Source organism: Lasioglossum baleicum, chromosome 19 (genome assembly GCF_051020765.1).
Source record: "Lasioglossum baleicum chromosome 19, iyLasBale1, whole genome shotgun sequence".
NCBI classification, from domain to species: Eukaryota; Metazoa; Arthropoda; class Insecta; order Hymenoptera; family Halictidae; genus Lasioglossum; species Lasioglossum baleicum.
This window is the reverse complement of record NC_134947.1, coordinates 1,758,021-1,785,674: the sequence shown is the minus strand read 5'-3', so window position 1 is coordinate 1,785,674 and position 27,654 is coordinate 1,758,021. Positions and strand designations below refer to the sequence as shown.

The following is a 27,654-nucleotide window of genomic DNA, read 5'->3' as shown; positions in this document are numbered from 1 at the left end:
TTATATCTTTATTTTACTAGAGGTGAGCGAAATATCAGAACGAAACAGAATTGAAAAACTTCTATTATATTTTAATACTAAAGAATTACCTCGGATGCAATATTTAACACTAAAATCTTACATTTTTCGCTATGTGAAGTCATCTGATAATAATTTGTACCAACAATATACCTCGCAAACATTCTATTACCAACTTTAATGGCTTTAAACAATAATAATTTGAGCGGGCGGAGAGGGGCGGAATTAATTTTTTCATGATTATTTAGAAGGAAGGTGTACTAAAAATATTCCAATTAATTAGAAAGCTAAACTCGGCTAAACTTTAAAGATATACCATCTTAAATGGAAAGGACTTCACAAATTTTTCTTACGGCATTGAGCATTATTATATAAATAGAGTATTTACGTTAATAAATAATAGAAAGATATGATTTTTATCACAAAAGTCTGCTCTTCAATATAAAAAAAAAAGCGAGAGATAATATTAAATAGGAACGTCAGGGCACCGCATCACAGAGAAGCAATTTTTCTCGTGAAAAATCCTCCTCTTAAAATGTCCTATTTTCAATGTTTATTGCAACTATTATATTTATTAAATTGTACTATTTTCTTCATTTCCGAGGTCTGTGAACATTTGGGAAGCAATGTTTATAGATATCGATACGAGAAAGTTCGTTTTTGGGCAGAAAGGCACACGATTTTCCAATCCAGACCACTGTGTGACGGCTCATCGAAAAAGACGTAAAAAACGAATTAGTTTAAATTTTTCGACTCCATACAGTTGATGGTCGAGGTTAAAAAAATAATTTTGCAATAGCCCAATCCTTTCCTAATAAAACCACCAAAAAAAAAGTGTAGCTCAATCGGATTTCAACGAAAATATGATTTCATGATGTTTCGTTGACAAAAAATTCGATTTTTTGGAAAATCCTGAGGTGGTAGACAAATTCTGAGACCAGATTTGAAATAAGCGTGGAAGAATGTACGGGAAATGATGTACAGCATGTTGCAAAAAAGTTTTATTGAAATTGTGCAGGTTTAACGAATTTTGTCAAGGTTAAAAAACGTTCGTACCATCATTTCCCTACTTTCCGCATATTCTGCAAAGTTAGAGCTTTAATTTAAAAAAAAATTCATCGTTCTATCTCTTTTCTATCGAAAGTTATTCGACTTTAACACAGAAACTTGCGGCGACCCGTGCAGCGACCCTTGCAGCGACCCTTGCAGCGACCCAATAGCTGCACGGGTCGCTGCAAGGGTCGCCGCCTGGATCGCGACGGAATGGCCAAAAAAGGTGTGTCACAGCTCTGACCGACCAGTCCTGAACCGCTAGAGGACTCATCAGTAAGGCGGGCCCTGCCCGAGACGCTGCGATATCGGAAGGTGGTTTAAGACTGTATATATAGAGATCGGTGACGGATCAGGTAGCAGCGAGAAAGGTCTTTCTTTGACTATCTGTCCATCTTGTGGCAAATGTAGGAAATTAGCTGCCACAAAAGAGAGAGAGAGTTATTATTGTCCGCTTCTGTCCGAACGCGCCCGACGAGGTCGACCACGTTCGGGCCACCCGCCCGATGTGTTACGGATAGACAGCGGGTCTTTATGCAAAATAAAAAACGTCAGCGTTGATTACAAGAAATAGAAACTCAAAAGAATGTCATCCCTTTCCTTAATGATTTTAATAACGGAGAAATCATATATTGACATTTTCAATTTTAAAAATTTTCCAACAACTATCAATTTCATCTGCTCAATTTTGCTATAAATGCATACAGATCCCAAGTCTATCCGTTACACATCGGGCGGCTCGAGAGCGGCTCGACATCGGCGAGTGATTTGAGGAGTTGGTGACAGATGAGTTGGGCATTTAATCGGTCATCCGATTGACGATTGATAATCGTTAGTCGCGATTAACGACTAAAGTAGAAATTTAATCGTTATCCTCAATTAACGATTAATAAGTATTTAATCTTATCCGCAAATATAACGATCAATCGGTATTTATTCGTTAACCACAATTAACGACTAAACGAGGATATTAATTGTTAATCGCGATTAACGATTGAAGTAGAAATTTAGTCGTCAATCGTCGATTGAATTTTTGCACAACACTGGTTAGTGATTTTATTTTTATTCTATTTTCTCGAAAATGAATAAATCCATGAATACTTTCGGCCAACTCGAGGCTACAATGAACACGACCGACGCCCGAGGGTCGAGCACTGAGGCCTGAGCCCAGAACACAATAGTAGTGCAATAAACACGGCCCGACAATCCCCCGGCCAGCCAGGTAGCTCGGCATGAAACCGCTAAGGAGCGAATGCTGAACTTAATTATTTTCCGTGCTGCCCTCACGAAAGTCACACGAGCCAATTCGTGGCGTTCTGCCGATTAAGAAAAGCCTAAACTCGACGGAATTAGGACCGTTTCTAGTGGTTTTATTCATAACGGAGTGTACACTTTCCACCTTTAAATATAAGAAATTTAAAAATATGTGCTAGGTGTCTCTTTTTATTATGTCGAGCACCCTGTATATGAGCACCAAAAACTAATTTTCATCGTTTTGTTAGTGTTTGACACGCGATTGTAAATACGTTCAAAGCATTGTGCTACCGTCTCGTCCCGTGTTATTGTCTTTACCGTTCGCGTTCAATTTGAACGATTTCTAACGAGCTCCCCAGTATGAGAGTATGGTGGGGATGCCCGCGTATTACGCGAGGACCCCGATCCGCAACAGTCGAGATTGATGACTGAGAGAGATCTCTGTTCCTCCGAAACGAGAACCGTGAGTCGTTCCTCCGAAACGACATCTCAATTGTCAGTTATTTGTACCGCGTGTTTAAAATTATTATTAAAAGTGATCTTGAAGTCGCAGAAACCCGGCTTCCCTGTTTAAACCAGTGGTTTTAATTCACCCACTTACACTTTCTCCACTACCGGACTGATCCAACCCTTCATACCTGATTTTAAACGAAGTGCTCCTGTCGTGGTAAACAGTTAGTTTGGCCGTTATAATTTAAGGAAAAACTTGTGACACCTCATATTACACGTCCGTAAAACCAACAATTTTCAAGACTTCAAGGAATTGTTTGAGATACGTTTTCTCATATTTCACTAAAGACTGCAACATATCCAAATTTGAACAAAATCCGAAACAGTAGTTCTATTTCGCATGGAAATATGGATACTCGAAAACAATTAAAAATTAAAAATTATAAGAAACTGCGATTTAGATCAATCGTGAGCAGAAAAATTCAAAGATTCTTTTCTTTACATCTTTCAATGCCTACTATGTATATCTGGTTTATGTGTTGACCGTTTTCGATGACATTTCGGGTAGTCGGATAGTGTTTTTTCATTTTCTTAGTTTTAAAAATCTTAAGCTTAATAAATATGGATTCGAAAAAATCGTTTGTCCCGCTGTTTCCAAAACCGTTGTTTAAACATGTTTAAACAATCATACTGTATTAATATTAGATATCACTGTATTTGAAAAAGTCTACAGAATCTTTTATATGGCGGGGGTAGCGAGCGCACGGTAACCCCAAGGAATCTGGTTAGACCGATTTGGTCTTTAATGTCTTTATGGTTATTACGGCTATTAACTCCTAAGGGTACGGCTGGTGGCACATTGCAGTTCGGCCATGGCACAACAAAAGCCCAAACTTCGTTTTTCAAGAGCTTTTGCTCGAAAAAGTATATTAACGGTTTCGGTGTTATTTCAGCCACTTGGCATAGTACCGTTACCGGTATTGTTCGGTATGTATATATATTTTACCGAGATTAAGTCCCTGATTTCACACAGTGAATTAAAGTTTCAAAGCGAAATGTTCAGCTCTGTACGAAGCATTAACGACATTAGATTCGAGACTAAAAGACTTGAATTTTTGGAGATGTTATGACATTTCGACGAACATTGCGCCGGACGGCGCACACGGTTTTCGCCGACATTTCACCGACTCCAGATTTGACCGGCAACAAATTTGATCGAATTGATTCAATCGATTGATGAAGTTAATGGCCATACGGTCTATCCATCTGTCACCAACTCCTCAAATCACTCGCCGATGTCGAGCCGCTCTCGAGCCGCCCGATGTGTAACGGATAGACTTGGGATCTGTATGCATTTATAGCAAAATTGAGCAGATGAAATTGATAGTTGTTGGAAAATTTTTAAAATTGAAAATGTCAATATATGATTTCTCCGTTATTAAAATCATTAAGGAAAGGGATGACATTCTTTTGAGTTTCTATTTCTTGTAATCAACGCTGACGTTTTTTATTTTGCATAAAGACCCGCTGTCTATCCGTAACACATCGGGCGGGTGGCCCGAACATGGTCGGCCTCGTCGGGCGCGTTCGGACAGAAGCGGACAATAATAACTCTCTCTCTCTTTTGTGGCAGCTAATTTCCTACATTTGCCACAAGATGGACAGATAGTCAAAGAAAGACCTTTCTCGCTGCTACCTGATCCGTCACCGATCTCTATATATACAGTCTTAAACCACCTTCCGATATCGCAGCGTCTCGGGCAGGGCCCGCCTTACTGATGAGTCCTCTAGCGGTTCAGGACTGGTCGGTCAGAGCTGTGACACACCTTTTTTGGCCATTCCGTCGCGATCCAGGCGGCGACCCTTGCAGCGACCCGTGCAGCTATTGGGTCGCTGCAAGGGTCGCTGCAAGGGTCGCTGCACGGGTCGCCGCAAGTTTCTGTGTTAAAGTCGAATAACTTTCGATAGAAAAGAGATAGAACGATGAATTTTTTTTTAAATTAAAGCTCTAACTTTGCAGAATATGCGGAAAGTAGGGAAATGATGGTACGAACGTTTTTTAACCTTGACAAAATTCGTTAAACCTGCACAATTTCAATAAAACTTTTTTGCAACATGCTGTACATCATTTCCCGTACATTCTTCCACGCTTATTTCAAATCTGGTCTCAGAATTTGTCTACCACCTCAGGATTTTCCAAAAAATCGAATTTTTTGTCAACGAAACATCATGAAATCATATTTTCGTTGAAATCCGATTGAGCTACACTTTTTTTTTGGTGGTTTTATTAGGAAAGGATTGGGCTATTGCAAAATTATTTTTTTAACCTCGACCATCAACTGTATGGAGTCGAAAAATTTAAACTAATTCGTTTTTTACGTCTTTTTCGATGAGCCGTCACACAGTGGTCTGGATTGGAAAATCGTGTGCCTTTCTGCCCAAAAACGAACTTTCTCGTATCGATATCTATAAACATTGCTTCCCAAATGTTCACAGACCTCGGAAATGAAGAAAATAGTACAATTTAATAAATATAATAGTTGCAATAAACATTGAAAATAGGACATTTTAAGAGGAGGATTTTTCACGAGAAAAATTGCTTCTCTGTGATGCGGTGCCCTGACGTTCCTATTTAATATTATCTCTCGCTTTTTTTTTTATATTGAAGAGCAGACTTTTGTGATAAAAATCATATCTTTCTATTATTTATTAACGTAAATACTCTATTTATATAATAATGCTCAATGCCGTAAGAAAAATTTGTGAAGTCCATTCCATTTAAGATGGTATATCTTTAAAGTTTAGCCGAGTTTAGCTTTCTAATTAATTGGAATATTTTTAGTACACCTTCCTTCTAAATAATCATGAAAAAATTAATTCCGCCCCTCTCCGCCCGCTCAAATTATTATTGTTTAAAGCCATTAAAGTTGGTAATAGAATGTTTGCGAGGTATATTGTTGGTACAAATTATTATCAGATGACTTCACATAGCGAAAAATGTAAGATTTTAGTGTTAAATATTGCATCCGAGGTAATTCTTTAGTATTAAAATATAATAGAAGTTTTTCAATTCTGTTTCGTTCTGATATTTCGCTCACCTCTAGTAAAATAAAGATATAAGGTAGTAGGCTCGTTTCGTTTTTTAATCATTATAAATTATTATAAAAAATATCTTTGACACGCTTGTAATGCGTTTTTACCTTTACGGTAATTTTTTTTGTGTATGTTGATTGCAACAAGACTTCTCAAATTTATATTTTACGTATTCCATAAAACGTTACACATGTGTGAAACATAAATATAAAAAATACATATTTAGAAAGTAAAAAATAGTATGTACGATTATATTCCAAAATTTTTTTTTTAAATCAAAAATATCAATGAAAATTTATAAAAAATTATTGTTTAAAAAATGCAAAAAATATTTAATTACCTATAGTTAAAAATGACTATTTTTTAAATATTTTTAGTGAAAATTTCATTGCAGTATCTCTACTGGTTCAAAAGTTATAACAAAATGGCACACGATTTTCCAATCCAGACCACGTGCGTCAGTGATTTAAATTTTGAACAAAATATGTTTATATTCCTTGGAGTTTCCACTGTAAAATGAGCCCTTCAAAAGAAATGGAGATATAAAAATTGGCGTCACAAGGAGCTGGCAACGGACGCTGTATACGACTAAATAACCCCATTTACACCTCGAGAATAATATTAGCAACCAGTCTTGACCAACGATGCCTTTTTAAGTGAAAGGTAACAACCCTGGAACAGACATTTTCTGACGTAAGGATCGACAGCGTCGGTCCTGAAATTACATATTTCATTCACGTAGTGAAAAAACATTTTAGATTTGTCTATGTCCAACAAGTGATCCAATACACTGCCTCGTAAGTACGAGCGATAGCGGAACAGCAGTGGGTTAGGATACGATACCGTTACCGCCCACTACATACTACGCAATTGTAGGGGATGGCGGCAAGACGCCAACACGCATGGATTCGAACTGGTGACATTGTACTTGGTGTAAGCCTGAGAAGAAGGTTCCCAGGCAGGATTACGGTGACGTGTCTAGGTGCGAATGCGCGGACGATTGGATCAGAGTGGAGGAGGCAGGACTCGTTTCACACGCATTTTCGGCTGTATTGAAATACTTATTACAGCGGTCACACATACTACGCAGCGTGCGCCATCGAAGTCAACACATTGAGACTACGGGCGCGCGGCTGGGGTCGGGCTAGGCAGACCCAGGCAGACCCAACCCGGTAGACTCGATTTCTTTCAGTGCCGTTCCCGGGGCTGTTCTCTACAGGGAGATTTATGACAGGTCATTACTATTGAGCTGGAAGTCGACACTTCCTCGACCAACACGTTTTGACTGTAATTTTCAAATCACTCGACGAAGTCGAGCCACTCTCGGGCCGCTTGATATGTCACGAATAGACTGCGGATCTTTATGCATTTATAGCAAACTTGAGTAGATGAAATTGATAGTTGTTGGAAAATTTTTTAAATTGAAGATGTCAATATATGATTTCTCCTCTATTAAAATCATTAAGGGAAGAGATGACATTCAATTTAGTTTCTATTTCCTGTAATCGACGCTGACATTTTTTATTTTGCATAAAGATCCGCAGTCTATCCGTGACACACTATCAGGTGGCCCGGTGGCCCGAGAGTGGCTCGACTTCGTCGAGCGCGTTCAGACGTCAGACAGAAGCGGACAAGTTCGTGCGAACGCAGAATTGAATCTCGAGTAGCGCGAAAACTCGCTCGCCCGAACTTGTCCGATTCTTTCCGAACCCGCCCGACGAGATCGAGACACTCCCGGGCAGCTCGAAACCCCTTGGCAGCAGGGCTTGAAACGGGCCCGGAAATAACTGTTTGAAACTGTTTCATTTCGGGCTTGATCGAAACAGTTATGAAGGACCGATATTCTGAATAACTGTTATGAAGGCCCGAAATTTTGGTTGATATCGGTTTCGATTACGGTCCTTCGTACATGGATATCGGTCCTAGCATAACGGTCTAAGACCGATATTTTTTCGGTCCTATATCGGTCTTCATATCGGTTCTAATACTTTGTTGCTCGGCCGATGCTTTAGGTACAGCGACTTCTAAGGGTCGGCCGATGCTTTGTAATCGGTGGCAAAGAGACCGGCACCTTATTGTCGATTGCCGACGCGACTGTTGACTCGACGTCATCGGTGACGCTTTTGCGGGGATACCAATCAGAATGATCTCTGGTAAAACAAAACACATCCTCTTGGACACAAGACTCACCACTCTGCAAGCGAAAACCTAGAGCCTAGAGAGAAGCTCAGCAACTTTCGGAGTTCCTGATCTTATTGTCGCTTCATTAGGATTATTTACCATTTCCAATCTTAATTTACTTCTAAACATTACTAGACTGCAAGAAGTTTCACTTTTGCCGCACGTGGTTTTTTTTTTAAATTCAAAAGACTACGTACGTCATGTGGTTGGGCGTACCCTATATGCTTCGGGGTTGAGCCTTTCGAAAATTTCGTTATTTTTGCGGTAGGACACACCGTTCTCGAGATACAGCCATTTTTTATTTAAGACTAGCTCGGCTAACCATCCCCACCACTTCCGTTACGCATTTTCGTATCGCGAATTCCGTGACGCGAATTAGGCCTACACCCTGCCAAATGAAGTTTCACTTCAAAAATAGTCAATAATGTATACATTTATTGTTATAATAAAACAACTTTGAATTATGACCAAAATATAATCGTTTTTAATGTTGGTAGTTATTTTCGGACCCGTTTCAAGCCCTGATTGCTATAACTTGAAACTTAGAACTTAGAACCGATATGAGGACCGATATAGGACCGAAAAAATAACGGTCCTAGACCGTTATGCTAGGACCGATATCCATGTACGAAGGACCGTAATCGAAAGCGATATCAACCAAAATTTCGGGCCTTCATAACAGTTATTCAGAATATCGGTCCTTCATAACTGTTTCAAGGACCGAAACCGATATCATAACTGTTTTCAAGCCCTGCTTGGCAGCCCGATGCACTCAGGTAGCTTGAAACGCGCTCGAGCCGAAAATTATAAATTTCAACACTCTACACCTACCGAACCTTAAAAGTAACTGGTAAATGTTTCTTTGTATGAAAGTGATGAGATTGATTTTATTTAGACTTTATGCAGCTCTCCTTGTAATATGTTAATGTATTAGCTCGTTCGGAAAGTCATTTCGTTTTCTCCTTTGCTGAAGAAACAATTCAATTCAATTTGATTTCTATTTCTTGCAATCGATATAGTAAATTTTTATTTTGCAGAAAGATCCGCAGTCTATCCGTAACACACCATCGGGTGGCCCGGTGGCCCGAGAGTGGCTCGACTTCGTCGAGCGCGTTCAGACGTCAGACAGAAGCGGACAAGTTCGTGCGAACGCAGAATTGAATCTCGAGTAGCGCGAAAACTCGCTCGCCCGAACTTGTCCGATTCTTTCCGAACCCGCCCGACGAGATCGAGACACTCCCGGGCAGCTCGAAACCCCTTGGCAGCCCGATGCACTCGGGTAGCTTGAAACGCGCTCGAGCCGAAAATTATAAATTTCAACACTCTACACCTACCGAACCTTAAAAGTAACTGGTAAATGTTTCTTTGTATGAAAGTGATGAGATTGATTTTATTTAGACTTTATGCAGCTCTCCTTGTAATATGTTAATGTATTAGCTCGTTCGGAAAGTCATTTCGTTTTCTCCTTTGCTGAAGAAACAATTCAATTCAATTTGATTTCTATTTCTTGCAATCGATATAGTAAATTTTTATTTTGCAGAAAGATCCGCAGTCTATCCGTAACACACCATCGGGTGGCCCGGTGGCCCGAGAGTGGCTCGACTTCGTCGAGCGCGTTCAGACGTCAGACAGAAGCGGACAAGTTCGTGCGAACGCAGAATTGAATCTCGAGTAGCGCGAAAACTCGCTCGCCCGAACTTGTCCGATTCTTTCCGAACCCGCCCGACGAGATCGAGACACTCCCGGGCAGCTCGAAACCCCTTGGCAGCCCGATGCACTCGGGTAGCTTGAAACGCGCTCGAGCCGAAAATTATAAATTTCAACACTCTACACCTACCGAACCTTAAAAGTAACTGGTAAATGTTTCTTTGTATGAAAGTGATGAGATTGATTTTATTTAGACTTTATGCAGCTCTCCTTGTAATATGTTATAATGTATTGGCTCGTTCGGAAAGTCATTTCGTTTTCTCCTTTGCTGAAGAAACAATTCAATTCAATTTGATTTCTATTTCTTGCAATCGATATAGTAAATTTTTATTTTGCAGAAAGATCCGCAGTCTATCCGTGACACACCATCGGGTGGCCCGGTGGCCCGAGAGTGGCTCGACTTCGTCGAGCGCGTTCAGACGTCAGACAGAAGCGGACAAGTTCGTGCGAACGCAGAATTGAATCTCGAGTAGCGCGAAAACTCGCTCGCCCGAACTTGTCCGATTCTTTCCGAACCCGCCCGACGAGATCGAGACACCCCGGGCAGCCCGATGCACTCGGGTAGCTGGAAACGCGCTCGAGCCGAAAATTATAAATTAAGTTTCTTTTCCCTTCTACGACACATTTTTTTTTTTCACGAAGACGTTTCAACCCTCTACACCTACCGAACCTTAAAAGTAACTGGTAAATGTTTCTTTGTATGAAAATGATGAGATTGATTTTATTTAGACTTTATGCAGCTCTCCTATTGTAATATGTTAATGTATTAGCTCGTTCGGAAAGTCATTTCGTTTTCTCCTTTGCTGAAGAAATAATTCAATTCAATTTAGTTTCTATTTCCTGTAATCGACGCTGACATTTTTTATTTTGCAGAAAGATCCGCAGTCTAGTAATGACAAACGGAAGCATTGCCATCCCTACACGATAAACAAAATTACTTTCCGAACGACCTGATAGTATGTAGTATGTAATTTAAATAAAAATATTAATTTTTGTCAGTAAAAAGAAAGACTGCTGCTGCTGCTGCTACACATTTGTACAATAGTCATTTACTTTACCGACATCTTAATGTGGAAGATCCACAACAGCGCGACCAGCTCTGTATCACCTTACCGGGACGAGAGACCCCCTGCTCCCTAGTACAAGGCCTGTACGTGCCTGTATGGCGCTGCGTACGGCATTCGAAACATTGGCGCGACTGTGTTGCCCTCTTACGGTGAGGCAAAATCCCCCACCGTTTTCCGTGCAGCCTCGCGGCAGCAGGGATCCAAAACGCGACATTGCTGCCCGGTGCAGCCCTGGTTGTCTGGGCAGCTTTTCTTCGTAACTCCTCCCGTGAATCGCTCGAGTACAGTGCTGCTCTCACCGCATTTCTTCTTGGTTGAAAATGGTTGAAAAGAGGATTGTCTTATTATACAGACCTGCACAGACCTGGGCGACGCTGGCTCGAAAAATACATGTTGCTGTTGCTGCTTCTCACCAAAGAGGACTGAAGAGGACTAATTCTGACCAGTGCTGCCAGATGGTTGTGAGATCGCAACCAGGCAGTGCTGCCAGATGGTTGTGAGATCGCAACCAGGTACTCTCCTACTTTTCCCCTTCCACTATCCTATTCCATCGCTTTAGGATTGAGTGGGGCAAATGGGAGACACGTTGCGCGTGCGCGACGGGGATTGAGTAGGGGCAAATGGGGGACACGTTGCGCGTGCGCGATGGGGACGGGGACGCACACACACGCAACGATGACAGATGAGATGATATGACATTTCGCAGGTTTTAGGTTATTGCCGCGTATCGTATCGAACTCATGTACATATACGTACTTAATGAAATTAATAATATGAATCGATCTAAATAGACATTGTAAACATTCTTTATTATAAATAAAATGAATTGTGTGAGTTTCAGTCGTGAAGCGAAGTATGAAGTATGAATTTTCACACTGTGGATTTTGAAACTACCTTTTTCAATGCATATATTCGAAAGTTTGGTATTGGGATTATTGGGAAGGCGAAACGAATTGTAGAATTGAATACTGAATATAATAAATATATTATACATAATAATATACACCAGCTCGGTTGGTTGAGCGCGTTAGGTATTCAAGTGTAGACGTACTTGTACATAATAGTATACAATAAAATACAATATGATATAAATATACACATACACACACACACACACGTAATAATCAAACTAATATTCAACATGTATCACTCTCACTGCTGCTATTTTCGGTTTCGTCAGGGAGCAAGATCCCATCTAATTCGGAAGGTACTTCTTTGCTGTGGTACATGTCAGAATTAAAATATTCCAACACATTGTCCGGTACATTGTAGCTGCATGCATCAACGTTCTTTGACTTTAAATATAATTTAATTCTAGTTATAGCGGAAAGCATCTGCGTACCTAAGCAATTTCTTTTTAAATTTTTCATGTCCGTGATTATTGAAAAATACCTTTCCACATCTGCATTGGAATGCGGTAGTGATAGGCATATAAATGCTAGTTTTGCAAGTTCGCCATACATTAATTCACCTGAACAATCTTTTAAATTTCTTACGGTGCTCCAAAATGCTATAACATCTAATTTTTTAAACTGTTCTTTTTGTTCATATGTTGAACCCGCAGACAATGTGAACCATTGGTCAATTGCTATTTCAGCTGTCACTTTGGATGGAAAATGTTCTGCAATGATATCGATTTGACCTACGTGTTTACTGTGATCTAATGCTACGTTTGGATCTAAAAAATTCAATGCATTTACAAACTTGTCGTTAACCGGAAGTCTTTTGATGGACTCTTTGTACGCAGTTTTATAAAATTGTTGAATATTTGTATAGAATTGTGTGACTTCCTCGGGCTGACTTTCTCTTAAATCATCTATCAAATTGGTTGCTGCTGCCCCAATATAAATTTCATTTAACGGCAATAATATCGTTGTATCTTCTACATTTAATTTGTCCAGATTATTATCCACCGAAAACTCCGGTTTAACGATATCATTGCAGAACATTTTCCATCCAAAGTGACAGCTAAAATAGCAATTGACCAATGGTTCACATTGTCTGCGGGTTCAACATATGAACAAAAAGAACAGTTTAAAAAATTAGATGTTATAGCATTTTGGAGCACCGTAAGAAATTTAAAAGATTGTTCAGGTGAATTAATGTATGGCGAACTTGCAAAACTAGCATTTATATGCCTATCACTACCGCATTCCAATGCAGATGTGGAAAGGTATTTTTCAATAATCACGGACATGAAAAATTTAAAAAGAAATTGCTTAGGTACGCAGATGCTTTCCGCTATAACTAGAATTAAATTATATTTAAAGTCAAAGAACGTTGATGCATGCAGCTACAATGTACCGGACAATGTGTTGGAATATTTTAATTCTGACATGTACCACAGCAAAGAAGTACCTTCCGAATTAGATGGGATCTTGCTCCCTGACGAAACCGAAAATAGCAGCAGTGAGAGTGATACATGTTGAATATTAGTTTGATTATTACGTGTGTGTGTGTGTGTATGTGTATATTTATATCATATTGTATTTTATTGTATACTATTATGTACAAGTACGTCTACACTTGAATACCTAACGCGCTCAACCAACCGAGCTGGTGTATATTATTATGTATAATATATTTATTATATTCAGTATTCAATTCTACAATTCGTTTCGCCTTCCCAATAATCCCAATACCAAATTTTCGAATATATGCATTGAAAAAGGTAGTTTCAAAATCCACAGTGTGAAAATTCATACTTCATACTTCGCTTCACGACTGAAACTCCCACAATTCATTTTATTTATAATAAAGAATGTTTACAATGTCTATTTAGATCGATTCATATTATTAATTTCATTAAGTACGTATATGTACATGAGTTCGATACGATACGCGGCAATAACCTAAAACCTGCGAAATGTCATATCATCTCATCTGTCATCGTTGCGTGTGTGTGCGTCCCCGTCCCCATCGCGCACGCGCAACGTGTCCCCCATTTGCCCCTACTCAATCCCCGTCGCGCACGCGCAACGTGTCACTTACTCTGGTGGTCGTCGGAGAGGGGGTACCTAAAATCGGCGTGATTCCCCTCATCTGGCAGCACTGGACTAATTCTGACTAATCCTCTTTGCTTCTCACCTTCTCTTGCTCAGTAACACTCAATTACACTCAGCAAGACAGTTCCAGTCCCCACGTCATCCACTCCGACAAAGGATGAGTTGCAGGCTGCAAATGGCTGCAACTTGCAGCAACATGTGTTTTTCGAGCCAGCGTCGCCCAGATCTGTTATTATATATATTCGCCAATCACATCATCACATCAGTACGACTCGACGGTACTGCCCTCTTAAACAAATTCAGCTTCGGCCGGCCGGCTGCCTTCAATTTGCTTTCAATTTGCCTTCTGCTATTGCCCTCCGCTATTAGACGGCAAAAATAGCTACTAATACGCGCGGAGAATCCCAGGCAAAAATCGAGTTAATCCCACCTTGAGCAACTCGAACAATAGCGCAGCTCGGAACGGGCCAATTCTTAGCTCTAGGTAGGATTATCCCTCGGCAGGCCTGGTTATCAGGGGAGCGGCTCGCACGATGCGAGTAGCTCGCATCGATGCAAGCTACCCGCATCGAAGCGAGCTACTCGCGCCGACGTCATCGGCTCGCATCGGTGCGAGTTACTTGCATCGATGCGAGTACTCGACCAGCTCGATCAATCCAGTCGAGCTTAGCTCAGCTCGCACCGATCCACAGTGCGCCGGAATGCCTGTTTCTTGGACAAAATTCAATAACTTTTGTTCTGTTTATGATAGAGACATGAAACAAAGTGGTTTTTTATTTATATTGAGAGCAATCATAATATGATATTATTATAAATATAGTATTTATTTAAACATTAAAAAACGATATTTATAAACAAAATTTTGTTTTATTAGTGGTTTTCAGTAGATATATGAATTCGCAGTTCAGTTCTTCCGAAACTGAAACTTCGTTTTAAATTAAATTTTTTTCATAAATAGCAACTGATCGGAATTGTGGAAGAAATACTAAAAGTTGCATTATACAACTTCTTCATGTGGACCTATATTGAAAATTTAACAAATACGCTTTGTAGATCTGTGTTAATTGAACAACAAACGTCTACTATTTGATCTTCCTAAAATTCGCGTACAGATTCGATTTGTAACTAGAAAATACCTAGAATCTTACTAGATTTTGGGTCGAAAATATGGGTTTGCGTCCAGACGTTGATTGACCTTATTAGAACAAATTGTGGGCTGTGTGAGGGCTCATTCGAAAGAGGAAGGTTCAACGCAGCGCGCTTTTCTCATCTCATAAGTCAAAAAAGTCTATTAGAGACAGAAAATGCATTGAAATCTGCGGGATTTTTTCCTAGATTTTTTCTCGACTTTGGGCCATCATATTATTAGTTATTAACATAATCTCGTTAACCTCGTGAGAAAAGCGCGCTGCGTCTATTCTTCCTCTTTCGAATGAGCCCTCACACAGCCCACAATTTGTTCTAATAAGGTCAAACAACGTTTAGTACGAAACCCATATTTTCGACCCAAAATCTAGTAAGATTCTAGTAATTTTCTAGTTACAAATCGAGGGTATACTTAATGTGATATAAATAATATTTATGTATGGATAATACATATAATACTTAATATATACAATACAAAATAAAATAGTTCTTGTTAGCATAAATCTTATCCTATTATGGCCTGCAATTAAAACATTACAACAAACAAACAAAAGACTGCTTGTTCTTGTTTGCTAAAATTCTTTTAACGATACATCCACGCTTCTCTTATGTAATTCATCCAATAATTTATTTAAATCTTCAATCTTTTTAAGCAGTCTTCTGTTTGTTCGTTGTAATGCCTTGATTTGCTTGTTCTTCTTTGCCAAAGTTGTCGCAATGATATGTACATGCTTCTCGTGGTCAGTTATCGTATCGGAATTAAGAAAATCACCGATGTAAGCTGTTCTCTTCTTCTTCAAAGGTATCTCTTGAAATGATACATTGTCTCTGCCAGTACGAGCAGCAGATTCTACACTGTCATCTTCATCGGCAATTTCATTATTTAAGCTGAAAACAAATTATATGGAAATTATACAAATTGAACCTATTGCAGACTTAGTTCAAGCGTTGATAATGTGACCGTAAAGAGATTAATACCTTGCACTTTCATTTTCTATTTTAATACATGGGATGTTCGCTACTTCCGTTGGTTGTATACGTGATACTTCAGGTACTTCTGATACACGAGGTATTGTATCGTATCTTAAATTACGCTTTGAACTCCATGAATTTCCAACAAAGCAATCACTTTCAAAATGTTTAGAACAAACTCTGGAATGAGCAGAGGGCTCAAAATTTTCACAATTAATCGCTTTTATCCATTTTTCTCTTAATTCTGGATCTTTCGGAAATCTACAAATAAATTTGTTTTATATATATTACGAAGTATTTCGTCCGTGGTAAATATATATTGCATTGCATTTACTTGTTATAGGTTATGCGTATAAAATACTTGCTTGTGAAAAGATATATTTGTATCACGGTTTTGTCGTTCCTTACAATTTTTTATGCAACAAGTTTGCACCATTTTTCCTAATTTTTACGAAATAATGCAATATAAATATGCTTGTAAATTGTAAATATACCTCGCATATACCTCGCTTTTATTTTGCTTGTTGCTTTGCTCGTCGGATGTCTCAGTCGGTATAGCAGATTGTTGTATTATACTAAACAACTGGAAATTTTTATCTTTTTACGTAAGGATCACTGTCATTTATGCTAGCCTACTAAAAGATTAGTAATAGTATTATACTGACTAATAGCTGCTAATAGCATAATATAGTGCCTTGTATACAGTCTGACAAATTGATAACATTCGATTTTAACTGCACATATGTATTCAGTATTCATGTCGATGATTGACATGACAGTTTACCTAAAGATAGAGTGATAACTCAACTGACGTCAAAGAACAACTTAAAGTATTATTTTTTTAAGAAAGTGACCGTTGCATTACTCAAGGCATTAATTAGATTATTCTTGTCACAACGGGGGCCGAACAATCAGTCATGTCCGTCTCTCAGATGGAAAGTATCCTTTTTCTTAATATTTATCATAATTTGCATATGAAGGTCTAAACTTGACATGAATAATTTGGAATGACATTTATTCATTTATGTCGACATTTTTACAATAATTTTTTTCGGGTGAAATCTTATTTGAGGTTTTAATCTATCGATCATAAGTGATTGTTCCAAATAGTCTGAATGTTTTGTAATTTACAATCTATATTTCTAAAAATGATTCGAACATTCATCTTTGTTTCAATAACAGACGGTTTTTCGTAATGTTAACTAATTGTTTTTTAGAAATATATTGTAATCTCTTCCAAGTTATCGCATGAAAGTTTTATAATTTTATAAATAAGGTTATGTTACACTTCAGCGAACTTGTCATTATTTAGAAATACTCGGTTAGATATGCCTCCGTTGCATACATTTTTATAATACAGTATAGGCAGTAATAAGAATGCCAATAAAGAATGGCATATTCAGCAATAAGATATTTTCCGAAATTATTCTATAGAAAATTTATTTAATCTTAAGTTCGCCGTGAAAGAGCTAGAAAGAAATTCAAAGAAATGCGAGAAAGAAGAAAAAGTCGAAAAAGCTAAAATAAAGAAGGCCATTCAAAAGAACAATATGGAAGGTGCCCGCATTCATGCAGAAAATGCAATTCGTCAGCACAATCAATCATTAAATTATCTACGTATGAGTGCAAGAGTTGATGCGGTGGCTAGTAGAGTACAAACTGCTCTGACTACACGTAAAGTTACTCAGTCAATGGCGGGAGTAGTTAAAGCAATGGATGCTGCAATGAAATCAATGAATTTGGAAAAGATTTCAGGTAACGATAGAACTTTATATAAACAATCTGTTGCTAATTATACGCAGGTCGCTTCCCCGGTTCGCCGTACTTCGCTTTGTCTTTCATGAGCTCAGCTAACGGTCAACTACCGTGAGTCGCCTGGTGCACATATGGGAAACCATACTCCTTTCATGACCTATGGTGATCACTGAGTGACGTTCCAACCCAAGATTTCTTGGAACTCTTTCGTACCTTTATATGAAATTGGAGACTACTCACAGAAAGCGACCGTTCCATTTGCTAGTATAAACTAGCACGACTCCTCTTTTTCCTCGTGGTCCTTTCTATTTAATCTACCCCTACTTTGCATACTCTTAAAAACCGAACACTATAACATATATTTATTATTAGATTATATATTTATTAGACTCAGATAGCACATGCCATCTTTCAAACGACGTTTTCACGTCGTTTTTACGTCTATACGTCTTACCCCAGATAGCATACGACGTCTTAAATACGTCCGTTTTACGTCTATTCAAGTCTGAAGACTTGCGTCCTAAGAAGACCCTTTAACGTTTACGTCTTTAAGACCATAAACAGTGTGGTTTTTTTATATACCCATAATCTAGCAGTATTAGCATTGGTATTATTCGTTCGAGTTAGTGTTTTTGCTTCAATTTCAACTCTTCAATTTTTCAAATTTCGATTTCAACATCAATTTCAACTCTTCGATTTTAACTTCAATTTTTCAATTTCAACTCTTCAATTTTTCAAATTTCGATTTCAACATCAATTTCAAGTTCAATTTCTACTCTTCTATTTCAACTTCGACTTCAATTTCCATTTCAACTTCAATGTCAACTCTTCGAATTCAACTTCAATTTTTCAATTTCAACTTCGTCTTCAATTTCCATTTCAACTCTCCGATTCCAACTTCAATTCCTACTCTTCAATTTTTCAAATTTCAATTTCATCTCTTCAATTTTTCAAATGTCAATTTCCATTTCAACTTCAATTTCAACTCTTCATTCAACACTCTTCGATTTCAACTTCAATCTTGCAATTTCGACTTCAATTTCAATTCTTGAATTTTTTAAATTCCAACTTCAATTTCCATTTTAACTTCAATTCGAACTTCAATTTCCACATTTCAACTTTTTGGATTTCAACCTCAATTTTTATTGTTTTTATAGTGATTTAATTGCAATTGTTATTTTTATTACACTTTTTGTGTCAATTCCACAAGCGTTCTTCTGATAAAGCTTGGTTTAACTTTAAACTCGTTTTTGTCGAAATCTATTTTTACTCTTCCCTTCTTTTAATTTAATTAACATTTATGGACCTTTAAGACGTCTTCGGGGCATCTTTAAGACATCTCTTTAGAGATGTCGTTTAGACGTCTATGAAGTGTCTTTTTGGGACATAAGACGTACAGGATGTAAAAACGACGTCTAAAAGACGTCGTGTGCTATCTGGGTAAAATATACGTGTATCCGTGTATCGAAATTACACGTGTACACGTGTATTAAACATTATACGAACTCACACACGTATACATATATTCGTTATACGTAAATTTTCAATACACGTTCAATCTCGTGATTTCTAATATTTATCAACGAGTAACATACATACAAACTTAAGTGGTACAGAGAATTTTAACTTAACATAAATCAGTCCTTAACACAACTGAGATTACAGTTGTTACATTATCTACTTGCTTTTAGGTTTAATGGACAAGTTTGAAAGTCAATTTGAAGATCTGGATGTCCAAAGTTCATACATGGAAAATGCAATGTCTCAAACTACAACTACCAATGTACCACAAAACGATGTCGAGTCATTATTACAACAAGTTGCAGATGAAGCTGGGTAAATATAGAAATGCTTTATTGTTAGCCTTCCGGCCATAAAAAGGGATTCGGTTTACAATTCCTACTAACCCTCGCATCCTTTCGCACATCCTCGTACTCACTCGTACACTTTCCTTTGAGAAGCTGGGTAAATATATTTTCTGATTTAATCCATTAGCCAGTTAATTAATAAATAACATTCTATACTTTTTTACAGTTTGGAACTGAATATGGAACTGCCATCTGGACAGTTAGGCAGTATAGGTAGCACTACAGTCAGTCAAGAACAGGATGAACTTACACAGCGATTAGCAAGGCTTCGGGAATAGTAGTACACGAACAAAAAACTATTAATTGCAAAGATATATAAATAAAATAAATAATTAATGCTTGTCCATTGTAACTAGCAACATAATCAGTAAAGAAGGCAACAAAATGTTTAACATATAATTTCACTTTTAAAACCAAATATATATTGCTTTCATTTTAAATCGACTATTTTTAAACAAAAGCCTCTCAGAATAATTAAACAGACTAGTTCGCAATTAATGCTTGTACTTACATAATTCAACAAGAAATCAATATTTTTAAATCGTAACTAAACATGCCTAACTATAATAAATAATCTGTGTGCACAATATGATAAATATATATATATATATACAATTAATGTATATACATATTTGTTTACCTGTCAGCATAAAAATTAATATGAAACTAAATGTTTCTTTTTATATATCGATGCAAATCTATAATTCCACTACTATGTGTGCAATAAACAAATTAAATTCAACTATATCTTTGATGCACATTACACTTTACAAAACTTTGGAATAAAAAATATTATTAACACTGTACCATTAGGGTGGACCTTAGTTACTCTTGGTGAAAAAATTTTTTCGGAATTTTAATGGTGCGACCCCGTCAATTTGTGCCATTTAGTGAAAAAATAAACCCTGTAAAAAATCAACTCGATCGGGCAATGAGAAGACGTGCCACAACGACTTTGTTTATGTAAAAAAATTAAATTTCACTAAAAATAGGAAAAACAGTTTTTAGCACATTATTTCATTATTAGATGTCATTTTAGACCAATATCTTTAATTGTAATAAAAAAAAGTTATTTATTAACAATTAAATTAATTTGTTTAAACGAAGATTGCAATATTTTTTTGCAATATATTTTGTTATTAATAAATACATACGTTTATAAATATTGGTGGTATTTATTATAAATGTTGACTTAATGTTTTTTTATCGACTGTAGGGTAACGCTGTTTATACTCTGATACAATTTGTAAAATGTCCTGTCTCTCGTTTTCATCTTTGGTAATACAATCGGAATACTCTTTCATTAATTTTACTGCTCGTTCAGCTACATCATTAACGATTTGTAAATTCCCTACAATTCTTGTCGCCGCTTTATAATTATTATCCGCTTCCCACAATGCTGGGTCCTTAGACATAAAATCTATATTTATATCAAATCTAGAAAAGAATTTCAATGTTTGTGTAGAAACAAAATTGTCCATAGTAATATCTATATATAGTTTAATATCTTTTCTAGGAATGACCAATTTTTTACAATTTTGTTCTTCTTCTTTGTTGAGTGCTTCAACCATCTTTTTTTTAATTTCTACAGAAATGTGTGGATCAAAAAATGACAATCCCACATTTTCTGGTGACAAGTACCATAAGTGATTGCTCAGTTTTTGCAACGTAGCATTACTTATGGTTTCGTCAATCTCTTTATATTTCCATAGATCACTTAATAGTTCTAAATCTAACCGGGGTGCTATCGCAGGTACAGTGGTACGTACCCAAGCGAGTATGTATATATTAATTAAAAAAATACAAATACTTTGTATCCATAACTTTTTCTCACTACTTAAATGAAATTCATTCCTAAAAATATAAATTTTTATGCAATATATAGCCTTAGCCATCCACCTCGCATGGTGGAATGCGCCAGGCATCCTAAATCTAACACCTTTAGGTGGAGTTCCGCCTAGAAAAATTATCATAAGTTCTATCAGTTCCTTGTAATCATCCCTCGGTTGAATTTGTTGCAAATTGTGTATTGCCGCTTCAATCTTTTTATCAATCTCTATTACATTTTGACGTACAAATTCATCTTCTACGCCGGGCTTAAAATTGTCTTTATTTATTGAACTCCAAGAATTTTTAAATTTCTTAAAAAGAGGAACATCTGGACCCGTCGACTTTTTCATTTTTGTATCAAATGCAGCACGTAAAATTAATTCATAAATATGGTGACGGCATGGCAAATACAATAATTCTTTTTCTAATTTTTGTTCCAATAGAACGCAGGCTCCTTGTATTCTGCCGGTGTTGGTTGCGGTCGTATCAAAACAAAGGGCTTCTACTTGCTGTGATAAATTCCATTCTTCTGTCTTAGAGAAGATTGCCGACGCTTGATTGGCCCCACTACCCGATGGTATAACTGGAATTCCCAATAATTTTTTAATTTCCCCGCAACTTATAACTATCGGTAATCGTTCTACATTTTTGTGGCTTATATCTGGTATAAGTGTAGCATCCCAATGAATAGTTATGCCCCTAAGATTAATTTGTCCGAACATTTCTTGCAACTATGCTGCATGCTCAGACCGATAATTATGTCGATATCTTCGAATAGATGTTCTATTTATTATTAATTCATTTAGGTCATGACCTAAACATTCTGCTGTTGCCATAACAATTCGAATTGCATCACGGTCGCTTATTCTACACGAATCTAAAACAGCTACTAATTTTGGAGTAATAACCTTCTGCTTTCCTCGTCTTTTCTTGGGGTTACTCGGCCCAGGTATATTGTAGTCCTCTGCCTCGGTGTCATCACCGTCAGGTACCTGAGGCTCGTCCGAAAGAATTTCTATGGTTCTTGCTAACGGGACTTCTGTCTCTTCATCACTGGATGTGGACGTTGATTCTAATTGTACTGAATCTATAACGTAAAAATAAATTTGCTATAATTGGAAAATATAAATGTGAAAGCATTAGAAAGAACTTCAAAACATTACCATTGATCGATGATTCCTGAGCCCGTTGCCACCGCATCTCTTGTTGTTCCTTCCGCTCTGCTTGTCTTTCTTCTTTCTCTACTAATTTACGATCAATAGATGCCATCGAACCGATTCGTCTCTTTTCCCTCTGCTGCAGGAGGAATATCTTATCTTCCTCTACAGAAATCATTTCTAAGGCATTCGCATGTGCGATATCGAATAAATCCTCTAATGAATCTATAAATTCTTGTTCTCGCTTTCTCTGTAGATCATTTTGGCGATTCGCGGTTTTATTAAGTGTTCGCCATTTGTTGTATAGTTTTTCCACTTTATTAATACTATCCGATGTTTTTTTTATTGGAATTCTCGCCTTTTCCCAGAAAATTTCTACTTCTTTCATCACTAAAGCCGCACTTTCACGTAGATTTAAGTTCACTTTTCGCATATTATAGAACAATACACGTAAAAGTTGTCCGTTGCTTGGTAATTTAGCCCCAACAATTTGTGACTCAAAGTGATTTAATAGGAATAACTGATCACTGCTCCTTGTTTCCATCTTACTCAACTCTCTGTAGTATTTCCAATGCGAGTGCTACGAAGATTCGGCCTAGACTGCAGTGAGAAGCAGTGCTGCCAGATGAGGGGAATCACGCCGATATGAGGTACCCCCTCTCTGATGACCAGAGTAATATGTGACACGTTGCGCGTGTGCGACGGGGATTGAGTGAGGCAAATGGGAGACACGTTGCGCGTGCGCGATGGGGACGCAACAATGGCATGACATTTCGCAGGTTTTAGGTTATTGCCGCGTAAAATTCACCCATTTACTTATTTCACATACTATGTAATTATTGTATTTCTTTAAAATATAACGTTACAAATAAAACAGAATTTGTCAATTTATCGTGTAGAAGAAAAATGAGTGAATTTATCATCCCAGTCTCTTTTATGCAACTATTTTTGAGAAGCGTACGAGGGTTAACAGTGTTAAAATATATTATGATTTATTGATTTTACTGGAATGTAACTCAGTACTACATACATACAGATTTCAAAATTTTTTCAATTGTACATATAAAAGAAAGCATTCATACTTCGCTTCACGACTGAAAATCTCACATGTTGCAATTAATTTTATTTATAATAAAGAATGCTTACAATGTCTATTTAGAACGAACCATATGATTTATTTCATTAAGTACGTATATGTACACGAGTACGATACGATACGCGGCAATAACCTAAAACCTGCGAAATGTCATGTCATCTCATCTGTCATCGTTGCGTCCCCATCGCGCACGCGCAACGTGTCTCCCATTTGCCCCACTCAATCCTAAAGCGATGGAATAGGATAGTGGAAGGGGAAAAGTAGGAGAGTACCTGGTTGCGATCTCACAACCATCTGGCAGCACTGGTGAGAAGTGAGAAATGAGTTTAGGTATAACCATAAAAGAGGGGAGGCTTCTAAAGGGCCTAACGGAAAGTTTCCGAGGGTCAGTGGAATAGGTAAAAGGTTCTCAGGTAGCTGCAGCAAGCAAAACCTTGCTGACAGGTAACAGTGGTTTTCATTTCATATTGTAGTACTCTTGTACTCTTATACGCTAAAGGTTCAAACTTTCGAATAAATTATTCAAACTTATAAGTAAATATTGTTATTAAATAACCGAGAAATGATACTTTTGGTAAATAATAATAATTTTTTCAGCGGAAATGTTACAATGGAGTTATAGATAGAATTGGAGTAAAACTAGTGAAATTTCCAAACTTCAAGTCAATTGTGGCACCCTTTCCCTTTGTCCTATCGACTTCCGCTTTTGCAGAAATTATTTTATTATCAAATGGAACAAATCTAGAGGGTCGCACATAAAAATTTCGATGGTGGAAAATAAGGTCCACCCTACTGTACCATTCATTATTTTTATAATATACATATATAATATATAATTTTTCAATACAAAAATATTGGATTAAACGAATTGATTAAAATATATACAAGAACTTGTTATAAAATGTGTGCATTTTGTCTTCGTTTAATAAAAGTTTCAGCATGTGAAAAATAAGGAGAGTGAAAAGAACATTTTACATATTTATGTTATGTAAAATCACGTTTCTGTACATTTATTAATAAATTCGTTATAGAGTAATGTCCCATTTTAAGTCAATTCTCGGTTCTGTGCAGTGAAGCCAGAATGAGCGCCGAACGGCGCTCACACACACACATGTACTCTCCTCCTACCCCTTCCACCAGTGATGTGATCAGACCCACCGTAACTCGCGCATGCGCGGCAATTTCAGCCTCAGTAGCGTAACTATTTCGATGAAATCGTGTAGCTTGAGCACCCCGCAGACTTTTATAATTGAAACTTATTCTTTATTTTGAGGATGGGATAGGGAAAGAGCACTGCAATAACTACGCAAAAGAATACATAATCGTCTCTTGTCCATCAGTCGTCCCGCCAATAACACTGGTACATTCCCGCCAGAATAACTGCCTCAAGGCGTCAGGGCCCTGGCCGCTCGGCTGCGTCATTGTAGATACGGTACTGTCTTGGCCGCGCATGCGCGAGTTACGGTGGGTCTGTCTAGTCTACCCTCGATTTGTAACTAGAAAATACCTAGAATCTTACTAGATTTTGGGTCGAAAATATGGGTTTGCGGCCAGACGTTGATTGACCTTATTAGAACAAATTGTGGGCTGTGTGAGGGCTCATTCGAAAGAGGAAGGTTAGACGCAGCGCGCTTTTCTCACGAGGTTAACGAGATTATGTTTATATCTAATAATATGATGGCCCAAAGTCGAGAAAAAATCTAGGAAAAAATCCCCATTCTAGTAAATAGCAAATATCTAGCAAATAACTAGAATCTTACTAGAAAAATGGGTCGAAACATGGATCTGCGCCCAGACGTTGATTGACCCTATTAGAACAAATTGTGGGCTGTGTGAGGGCTCATTCGAAAGAGGAAGGTTCAACGCAGCGCGCTTTTCTCATCTCATAAGCCAAAAAAGTCTATTAGAGACAGAAAATGCATTGAAATCTGCGGGATTTTTTCCTAGATTTTTTCTCGACTTTGGGCCATCATATTATTAGATATAAACATAATCTCGTTAACCTCGTGAGAAAAGCGCGCTGCGTCTAACCTTCCTCTTTCGAATGAGCCCTCACACAGCCCACAATTTGTTCTAATAAGGTCAATCAACGTCTGGCCGCAAACCCATATTTTCGACCCAAAATCTAGTAAGATTCTAGGTATTTTCTAGTTACAAATCGAGGGTAGACTAGCCCCTTAAAACTGTGGCCTAGTATTTTAGCGCTCCCAGTGTCCCGAGGCCGAACTAATGACAGTATACTGTCAAAAGAAACACAATTTAAGTTATGATTGCGAAGTGCAGAATGGTTTCGAGGTATTCGAAAATACCGCTACAGGTGGTCCCCTGTGTATCTATATCTTCGAGTAACTAATTACAAATTTTGTATCTATTATTCGTGATCCGAAATTTGTATCTAGGAGAAAAATTAAGGGCAAATTCGGAATCAGCGCAAAAAACTCTATAAGAATCATCCAACAGTAATTGTTGAAGAAATTTGGTGTTGCGGAGACTGTAAATCAAATGGGAAACTGTCTTCCAGCAGATCTATTAATGGGTCTATTAACTTTTTTCCGTGTAACATTTTGTTTATTTTCTCGTTTCTTTGTTATAATAAATGGAAGCTTATGTTAATTTGTTGTTCTTCATTCTTTAATAAGCCCCTTTTAATTTCCCATCAGTTTCAACTCCATAAAGTAATAGTTTTCTGTAAAATCCGTATCAATGCCTCCGGATCGGAACCTTTCTGCCAGGGGTTGTATTAATTCGAGTAACTGTAACTTTTTTAATGTTGGACTATATGGATTTGGACTTTTCGTGAGAAGTTAGAGAAATTAGTTTACTGCACGATGTGAAAAGATATGTAGTGGACATGGCGCGTTGGAAAGAGGGACTTTCCGGACGCGGAAATTTCATCCTTCTCAAGTGCGCGCTGTGGACGGTTGCATTGAGGGTTCGGTCGTAAAAGTGACGATTACCAGAACCCTGACTCAACCGTTGCAATGTCCTTGGCAGCGACGACTTTGAATTGTTTTGGGGAAGGAAACTTTCTCCTTACTCTTGAGGAACGGAGAATTCCTCCCCTTATTTTAACGGTCTTTCTCACGTTGCTAATCCTCCCACCAAAAAGGATTTTTACCAGTGGAAAAAAGCTTGTGGCACTCGTTGAGAACGCATCGCTCTACATAGAGTTGCCCGCGCTACGTTAATTTATATCTCTGTACTTTGTTAGTACTCGATAGTCATTGACGTTTATAATCTAGTTTTCTCGTTATTGTTATTATTATTACATCTTGTTTTGTTTTGTTATTGTTTTAATAAATATCTATATCGTTGTCTGTTAACCACGCGAAACATCATAGACACTGAATTACCCGTCATCCTAAAGATATTTTTCCAGAAATTGCAGTTGGCCGGAATTGTAGAGAAAATAGGTACTAAATGTTGCATTTCACAACTTTTTTATGTGGGGCCTATATTGAAAATTTAAAAGATAGTTATAATAATTAACCATTTGCAGCTGTTTTAATTTCGGAGCTGTTTTAACTCGAAAATGAAACATCTCGTTCTAGGTAGAATAATTTCGTTCTATACGATTCTTTTCATTTGATGGATATGAAATTGATTGTAATACCTCATACAATAATTAAAGGTTTAGTAATTGATTAGCTACCAACATGTTTAACAATGTAAACAATATTTTGCATAATGGGACAGCAATTTTTAGTGGTGATTTCGAGTCACCACTTGCGTGCTAAGGGTTAAAGATGGTAGAAATTGCAGGATATTACAACAATGACAAATATTATAAAGCAGATACGCTAACGTTACCGTTATCGCGTCAGAAGGAATAGCTGCAAGCTGCAAGTACAATTGTATAGAGTATAGAATTTCGGGGAAAACTGGGAAGAGAGGGAGGGTTGCCGGAGGATTAATTATGGCGTGGAAGAACCGACGCGACGGTGCCCGTAAGGATAATCACGGTCGCTTAGAGTGGCCGGACTATGGCAGGGTAAGACGTGGTTT

At 37.6% G+C, this 27,654-nt stretch overlaps 3 protein-coding genes and 1 long non-coding RNA gene across 5 annotated transcripts in view; 1 reads left to right on the top strand and 3 right to left on the bottom strand.

Annotated features, from left to right (window-relative positions):
* Positions 1–27,654, bottom strand: part of LOC143218244 (uncharacterized) — a 246,154-nt gene that overhangs the window by 9,476 nt on the left and 209,024 nt on the right. The window lies entirely within an intron of this gene.
* On the bottom strand, positions 14,673–16,492 carry LOC143218242 (uncharacterized). Its single transcript, XM_076443328.1, has 3 exons — positions 16,309–16,492; positions 15,950–16,204; positions 14,673–15,859 (listed from the first exon to the last, which is right to left on the bottom strand). The coding sequence occupies exons 1-3, from the start codon at positions 16,377–16,379 to the stop codon at positions 15,544–15,546; spliced, it is 642 nt and encodes a 213-aa protein (XP_076299443.1). The 5' UTR covers positions 16,380–16,492; the 3' UTR covers positions 14,673–15,543.
* On the bottom strand, positions 16,448–23,968 carry LOC143218241 (uncharacterized). Of its 2 annotated transcripts, XM_076443327.1 has the most exons (3): positions 22,560–23,956; positions 22,305–22,483; positions 16,448–21,979 (listed from the first exon to the last, which is right to left on the bottom strand). In XM_076443327.1, the coding sequence occupies exons 1-3, from the start codon at positions 23,095–23,097 to the stop codon at positions 21,899–21,901; spliced, it is 798 nt and encodes a 265-aa protein (XP_076299442.1). In that variant the 5' UTR covers positions 23,098–23,956; the 3' UTR covers positions 16,448–21,898. The 2 variants fall into 2 exon arrangements, with proteins under 2 accessions (XP_076299442.1, XP_076299441.1); XM_076443326.1 differs by having other exon boundaries at positions 16,448–22,483; positions 22,560–23,968.
* On the top strand, positions 16,712–20,006 carry Chmp1 (charged multivesicular body protein 1). Its single transcript, XM_076443329.1, has 4 exons — positions 16,712–16,882; positions 17,378–17,698; positions 19,390–19,534; positions 19,733–20,006. The coding sequence occupies exons 1-4, from the start codon at positions 16,861–16,863 to the stop codon at positions 19,842–19,844; spliced, it is 600 nt and encodes a 199-aa protein (XP_076299444.1). The 5' UTR covers positions 16,712–16,860; the 3' UTR covers positions 19,845–20,006.